Source organism: Alosa pseudoharengus, unplaced genomic scaffold, assembly GCF_046254945.1.
Source record: "Alosa pseudoharengus isolate Yale_2024_CS ecotype anadromous, Long Island Sound unplaced genomic scaffold, YU_APseudo_1.1 YU_APseudo_1.1_scf_17, whole genome shotgun sequence".
Taxonomy (NCBI): Eukaryota; Metazoa; Chordata; class Actinopteri; order Clupeiformes; family Clupeidae; genus Alosa; species Alosa pseudoharengus.
In genome coordinates this window covers 23,616,425-23,624,829 of record NW_027468640.1, presented here as the reverse complement: position 1 = coordinate 23,624,829, position 8,405 = coordinate 23,616,425, and the positions used below count along the sequence as shown (strand labels likewise).

The window sequence follows — 8,405 nt, the reverse complement described above, 5'->3', positions numbered from 1 at the left end:
AATTTTGAAGGTTCTAAAACATTATTATGCTTCACTGAATCCTTCTCGTTTTCTTTCATTTGTCCAGCTAACTTTTCCATTGAACCTAGCATCGATCAAGGCCAAATTAATTATCATGCAGCCACTGTGTCAGCAGCATCAGTGCTGACGGTGACGGTGCGTTTCTGATGTCAGATTATTATGTAGGCTAGCCTACTAGACTGTTCTCACGTTGCAGCTCTTTACTTATATGAAGTAGCATTAATCAATATGAGGGGCAGAGGGGGGTAAATGTTGTCCCCCCCGATGATAAAAATAATTTAGCAGAGGTAGGGATAGGAAAACCAGAGGGGAGGAAATCCTCACCATCCCCCCCTACAAATCGCACCCTGTGCGTACATATGTCTGCTGTGTGAGTATGTGCCATACGTATGATTACTGTGAATGTATGTGTGTGCGTGTGTGTATCTTTTTATGCACATGTGTACATATGGAATGGGTTAACATGACCCCTGGAGGCAAACATACGCAAAAAATTGATCATCCTAGGCCCTACGGTTCTCAAGATATTCACAGAAAACTCTGTTGGTGTACGGTCACTAAATGTACACATAAATTAATTTATTGTATGGCCCCCCATGAACGAAAGTCCACGAAACTTGGCATGCATTTGGAGGGTGTCACAATGATCCTACACTTTCAATTTTGTGCAGTTTTGATCATGTCAGCCAGAGATATTGTGATTAAAACACCTACTTTTTTGCTTTTTAATTTTTAACTAGGTGGCGCTATACATGAAATAAGTGGTAATGGGATGCGTTGACATGGCCCCTTAAGACCCACATACAAAAAAAAGGTGGTCCTCCTAGGCCCAACGGTTCTCGAGATATTCACAGAAAACTGTGTCCGGCCACCTACAGGCCAGTTGGTGTACAGTAACATAAATTAATTTATTGTGTGGCCCCCCATGAACGGAATTCCAAGAAACTTGGCATGCATTCAGAGGGTGTCATAATGATCCTGCATTTCCAATTTCGTGCAGTTTTGACCACGTTATGTCACAGATACCTGCAATTACAACACCTCATTTTTACTTTTTTGTTTTTAACTAGGTGGCGCTATACATGAAATGAGTGGTTATGGAATGGGTTGACATGGCCCCTTAAGATCAACATACAAAAAAAAAGGTGGTCCTCCTAAACCCTACGGTTCTCGAGATATTCACAGAAAACTGTGTCTGCCCTACCCTCCTTTCGGGGGTCCAGTCCAGCGGGGGGCTACAGATCAAAACGAAAAACGTGTGTCCCGGGAATCCTTGACAGAAAATTGGCCATGCAAAAAAGAAAAAAAAAATCTGACTAAACCTATATGAGCGCCGCTTCGCTGCGGTCATAATTAGACACATGAGCCTCAGTAAATACATTATCGCCACCCCTTCAGCAAACTCCCGTTTATACACACACACACAAACACAATTGTGTCCTTAAGAGTTGGAGATATGAACTCACATGCCCTATGTTGGTCTGTGTGTATACGTCTGCCTTTATCCATTGTCTGAGAGGCAGCAGAGTTTTTGTTTTGTATTTCAACATATCATTGGCTCACATTACACAAGGCACCCAATAATACTAAATCTGTGATTGTGGTTGTGTGTATCCGTGTGAGTCTTAGCAGACTAGACCCTGAGGTCATGAATAGTGACAGGTGAACATAGACTTCTCCGTCGAGGAGACTGTACTTTAGACATCGACATCCCCCCACCCCCACCCGTTCCGCAGTGGAGAGAAAAACAAGCTAAGTTTGGCCTGGCCTCCTGATGGTTATTAGAATGTTTTTCACAGGCTGACCCCATCCTAATTATGCCGACTCCCTGTGATGTCCGCTCTCTTAATAGCCCCAAAATAGCCACAGCTCTCTTGTCTTGTCTTGTTTTTTTTTCTTCTTTCTCTTCCTCCCACTTGTCTTGCTCTCTCACCAAAGTGTCACGATTTCCTCTTTCTCTCCCAAGGCCTTTTAAGGTCGGAACAGAGAGCTGTTTTAGAGGTTAGTTGTGACTTTGGGTTACTTCTCTTTTTCTCCTTCCTCCCGTCTGTCAGTGTCTCCGTCCATCGTCGATCCCATTAGGCGTTTTTAAAGAAGTAGGAGCGTTGTTAGAGGTTGTGGTGGAGCACCCATCTACCTCCACCAGTGGCATTAGCCCCTCCTGGTTTAAACTGCATTATAATATGTATATACTATGCACAGAAGTGCTCTATAACGGGAGCACTTAATGTAAAATGGAGCTGAAGCCACTAATGCTAACTTGTCAGCAGACACTGTAGCGCATCTTATCTGGGGTTTGGCTGAGCTGTTCAACTCAGTCCAAATGACAAAGGTCCAAAACGAAGCCTGTGATTTCCCTTTTCCTGGGGGTGCATGCAAGAATAGCCTGTATTAAAGCTTGTAACCTTATGACACTTTTCCTCATTGGTCAAACAATATATATTTGCACCAATCATAAGCTTTAGTATTGGTGCATGAGTTCACATATTTTCTTCTCAACCAAAGATCTTGTAAATCAGTGTGTACTGTACATCACATAAACACTAACGCCTCTATTTAGAAAGCTGATGAACAGAAATCTTCAAATGTGGCTGTATAATCTATGGTAAAAGCTGAGTGACCTTTAGAGGGAAGGCCAGGAAGCCTGTGCATTCTGTGTGAATGCACAGAAAAACAAGAGCCAAAATACCACAAGCACTAACTGTCACATTCACAACCCTAGAGCTTTGCAAATATCTCATAACCCGTGTGACGGGTTCTTAGTGGTCTTAGTAACTCTATAAGCACTTGCCACTAAATCATATCTGTACTTTTAACTTGCATTAAATGTATTCTGGTGGTTGTCCTGAACAGAATATGAAAAGGTTACTGTTGGGAACTGCACAAGATGCCAGCACATAAATGTAATAAAGTGTAAGCACATTTCCTTTGAAGTCCTTTTCTCTGAATACACCATATCAACGTTAGCTCAAACATGTAAAAAACTCATTACTAAGATCTGCTTGGAAAGTTTGTGTGGCCTGTGGTTCCTGGAATGAGATACATAGTCCACACAGATCCATAAACTAGGATGGAACACATTTCTGTTTCACTTGAGACCAAAAGGAGCAGTTAATAATTGACGCATGACTAGAGCTGGCAAAGTCAACATTTACCCGCCCTCTCACGTTCAAAGGGTTAACCATTAATGTCACCTTTAAACTGACCCAACATCCCAAATGAATGAGTATCTTATTGAGTTGTAGAGTAAACACACATGGCAAAGGGGACAGTTTTGGGGGAAACGAAATGATAGCAACACAGTCTGGGTCACCGTAGAACATAGAATGAGAAGGAAGTGGTTGAATTCTGGATGTGAGCCAGAGGACAAGGTCAAACCCACTGACCCTGATAATGGCCAAAAGAGATTAATAATTAGCCAACTGCGTAAAAACCACAAAGACCACCTGTATGCAATTATATCTAACAGGATTATATATCTAGACATTAAGTCTAGATTGATACATACCATCTATTGGTTAGAAGAATGCAGCTTGAGATGGTTTCGTGTCCACCTGTTATGAAAAGGGAACAAGAGTCACTTTCCTGTGCAATTCAATAGTGGAAAGGAACTAACACTCACCGTTGGAGTTCACTGGCCTTGTTAAGTCACTCTGTGTAATGACACCATTTCAAACACCCTGTTAGACTAGTTCTTCTATGAAAACACACTTTTGTTTGAGTTGATTGTAACAAAAACTGTGACTTAAAGTTAAACCTTGTCATTTTGGTATTAGTTATACCTCACAAAAGCCAGTCTGGTTTCGAAAAGTTTATAGACAGACACTGGAGAGTTACGGAACCATACTCCCTATGCATGGTGAATGGTTAAGGGACAGCTTACAAAGTCCCCTGAAAAGGAAGCAGAAAGGAATTTGGAGTCGTCTTCACACGTTGGACTGTTGGACTCGGGCATATAGTGGATACTTTCAGTGTGGAAGATGGAAATCAAATCTATAAACACCACACTTGTCGCGTTCAAAGCACTGCGGTGGAGAGTGTGTGCTGTGTGCTGTGAGCATGGGCTCCTCTCCACCCGTGCATCTCATTGGTGGTTGAGAGGTTGTGAGCACTCTCCGCCCCCTACGCTGCAGGCCGTACTTCACCCCTTTGCATGGCACAGAAATGCTAATCTGCTCATGAACACAGGCTCCACTCAAACCTGTGATTAGCCCAACTGCGTTAATTGAGTCACGCTTAAATGACTTGATGCTGCCATCCACCTATCTCCTGGTTTGCTCATTCAGGCCACTTCTATGACAGGCCTGAAAGAAGAAAGAAAATACCAATGTCGCTTGGTGGGGGAAATAACAAGATCACAGGAAATCCACAGTAGACAGACAGGCATACAGTAAGTGTACACACGGTATCACTCACCTTGCCCTTTATTAGAGCATCATAGGCAAGCTGAAATGAACTGTATAATTTGACCTCTTGAAAAAAAAGAATAAAAGAAATCAAGCATCACTACCATCGTAATCTTTTTAATGTATAAATGCATTGTACAAAAAGGCTCTTTGCACTCAAGATTCCACAACTCTTCCCTTGCACATTTCTCAATATATTTATTAGCGCTTTTATTATGAAATTTTATTTGCATTTATATTCACAATTTTTTTAAACTAAATATTTGTTTCTTTATTAAATATATTTTACACACAATTTATATTTACAAGTCTCGCAGCAAACAGTGGAACTGTCAAATACATGCCGACTTAAAAGACACTAGGAGGCCCTGATGCATAATAGGATCAGGGAATGACCCAGACTTGTTTGTGGAAGCTTACCCCAAAAATCACCTTGGGGATCTTCCACCTTGTACAGGGTATTGTTTATATAGGGTTATAGTTTCATGTTATGTGTCATTATAACTAATTATATACAATTTAGGGCACTTTTGTTTTTTTGTTTTTTAAAAGATTTTCCTTTTCAGACTCAAACAGGGGTTATGATGAAAGGGCATAAACCATGAGGATTAAAATGTTTAAAATTTAAATAGATGTGGTTGGACTATTCTCCTGCTCAAAACACATGTGCAGAGACAGATGACACATCATACAGGGATGACCAATAACCAAGGAGGTGAACAATTCACATTGGGTGCCACTGGTGTAAGTTGAGTCCCATACAGCTTCAATGCATGATAGAAAAAGACCATTTTTTCCATTCATACAGATTTCATGAATCACAGTCAGTCAGTCATGCTGTGCACACTTATCACAGCACAAAACACACCCTGTTGGAAGTTTTTGCCTCTTATTGTCAATCTGGTGAAATGCTGAACTTGCTTTGATTGAGACAATTCCCTAAGGCAGAGAGCTGTAATAAAAGGCTCAAGTCTTTTGGCTGGACCTCTGAAACAAAATAGTATTAAGTTCATGTCCAGCTGTGCGTTCTCTGTCTGCCCCCAATTTTGGACAGAGACAGATAGACAGAACTATTATATTTTCATCCCACAATAATGAACTATTGATTTCAGCATCACACAGGGTAAATAAGGAACAAAAACTGAACTCATCACTTGGAATGATGGTCTTGGAGTCTAACAAGCACAAAGAGCATTTTTAAGTGTCCTGTTTATATATTAAAAAAAACAAAAAACAAAAAAAAACAACAATACTGTACAAACTGATGAATTCATTCACAAAGGAAAACAAATAAATACAAAGAAGGTGTGTTACAAAATTGTACATTTTTTTGGCAAAACCTCAAGTGCACAGATAGCAAAACAAACACACACAAATATTCTAACTTGGCTGTCCCCTAAAGCAAGGCCACTGTTTTTTGTTTTTTTTCTGAGGTAATTTTTTTGGCTTTACAAATAAGCTATGTTTGGCAACATCGTCACAGACCGGGGTAGACCGTCATGACCATCATTGAGAAGCTGATGCGTCTGCAGCTTCATTCACTAACCTTGTCAGATGGCAATGTAATGAAACCACACGCTTTCACTTGAGCCTTGCTTTCACTTAAGTCATGCCAACATTAGGCCAATAGCAACTGGTCCGTCTACCCCTATGACAGTATCAGCAACAACCAAACAGAGCGAGACAAAAGCAAACAAAACCTTGTTAAAATATCTGGTCTTTGCATCTATTCTTTTCATACAAAAACACACACCTCTTGTATACACACACACACACACCAAGCTGTTAACTTTCGCAGCACATCATCAAATTTTCACTAAGACTCAAAACCCTCGCTGGTATGGTCTGTCTTTACTCTTTATCCACCTTCAGTGAGGTGCATGGAGGACTCACTATGCTCAGTGAGGGGCATGGAGGACTCACTATGCTCAGTGAGGGGCATGGAGGACTCACTATGCTCAGTGAGGGGCATGGAGGACTCACTATGCTTCAGTGAGGGGCATGGAGGACTCACTATGCTCAGTGAGGGGCATGGAGGACTCACTATGCTCAGTGAGGGGCATGGAGGACTCACTATGCTCAGTGAAGTGCCAAACCAAACGAACGCGCGAGGAAGCACGAGAGAAGAAACACATTCACCACCTCATCTGTCTGAACGGGTCAAATAAACATGACAGAAAAAAGAAGTGATGAAAGGAGGAGAGGGATGAGGAGTGTTTTCCGTCCACTAAAATCAAAAGGATGAAGGGAAGACAAGTGATTTTTATAGTTAAGCAAATGCTTTGAACAAGCACTTGTCAAAAGCATTGTACATTAACACTAGCAAATATTCACAGAGGGGATATATCTGTAGACGGCTCCATGAATCTACTTTCAGTGTGAGGTAATGCAACATTGTGAATTTAGGTGTCCAGTGTGATACCCGATTACAAACTGGCAGTTAGTGTATAAGCAGGACTTGCATTTATCTTCATGGAACAGGACATAAACATTCGTTGACAAGATAAATGGCTAGCTAGCTTTGAGTAGCATTTGGATAAAGACATTATATTATCATTATATTATTCTGTTACATTTCTTTTAGGCAGTTAAGCATTTTGGAGTGTGTGCACAGCGATCAGTCTTGTCCAGGTACTTGGTTCCAGGATGTGTATTTTGTGTCAGCGCTCCAGAATACACACTGAGGAGTCTGAGGTGTCGGATAAAAGATTGTACCATGTGAGAGCTGAGTGTGTGGACTCCAGGACCTTTTTGTAGTCCTTTTTGCAGTCCTTTTTGTAGTCTCAGTGAAATGAAAAAGAAAATGGCTCCAGGGATCACACCCGCTGCAGCTGCCGCCTCCACCACCGCTCATGTGACATGATGTGGATTTGGATCCTATGACCTACTGGAGACATTAGGTCACCACCCTTCCACTCTTAAACACCCCCACCCTCCACACACACACACACACACCCACACACACACACACACCTCTTGTCTGACAGTGGCACCATGAGGGTTTAACCATTAACAGTAGCGCCTCTTCACTTGACAGTGATGTTTTTTTCCCCCTATAAAGGGCAGGTCACGACTGATTGCGACGCCATCATGTGTTTGTGAAGGGAGGGGGTCGTCACGGCAATGGATTGAGTGGGGTCGAAAGGTCATCCAACCCTTGTGCTTCGGTCCGTGGCCCAATCTGCTAATTGACCTTGGATGATTTAGGGCCTTGATCATGGTCGATTGCGACAAGAAAAGGCTTCTCTTTTTTTATTCTCTTCACTCTGTCTCTCATCGCCACCTCAACCACTGTCAATCATCTCTGTGAGCCAGCCTCTGATTGGCTGGTTTATGGCTAAGGAGGATGGACAAACTCCCCTTACCGACACAGCTGTCCACCAACGGGAGAGTGTGTGTGTGTGTGAGGGGTTTTTCAGACCGCTGATGTGTCGTCTCATTGGCTGGTCATAGCTTGGATTTACTTTGGGATTAAAATGCATTATAAACGTTTGTGTTCAGTCTCTCTCTGCCGGTGCGCTCTGCCTCTCCTCAGTCTGTCGGCGTTGGTCCTCCAACTTCTCTCATCTCACTTTGCATCCGTCTCCTCCTAGGACAGAGGCAACCAAAATGCATTTTCACTTCAAAGACCTTAAACTCAAACTCAATAACACTTAAATGCTGAATGCTTTTCAGATATATACTGTAGGTGCAATGTTGTGTCATGAATATAAAACTTTTTTAACTTTAGTTCGTTCTTAGGCAGTCCATTGTATATCCAGATAGTATTTCAAACAAAATAACATGTCTTAAATACAGCAACTACCTTGAATGAAAGAATCATGTTCACAATGGGTTCAGTGACCCAAAGACAAAGAGTGTCAAATGGCCCTGATTCTTATCCACTTGCTGTGTGGCCACCCACTGCCCACTGCGTGTGGACCAGCAATTGGACTCGTGCACTGCTTTGTGGAGGGAGTGTCATCTTCCCCTTCCCCT

The 8,405-nt window shown here is 42.0% G+C and overlaps 1 protein-coding gene across 2 annotated transcripts in view; it reads right to left on the bottom strand.

Annotated features, from left to right (window-relative positions):
* Positions 1-4,528: 4,528 nt before the first annotated feature.
* The window catches only part of LOC143127484 (RELT-like protein 1), a 65,530-nt gene continuing 61,653 nt past the window's right edge, over positions 4,529-8,405 (bottom strand). For both annotated transcript variants that reach the window (XM_076289016.1, XM_076289017.1), the window contains one exon: positions 4,529-8,016. In XM_076289016.1, coding sequence (XP_076145131.1) covers positions 7,996-8,016 — 21 coding nt within the window. In that variant the 3' untranslated portion in view covers positions 4,529-7,995. The remainder of the gene's footprint in view (positions 8,017-8,405) is intronic.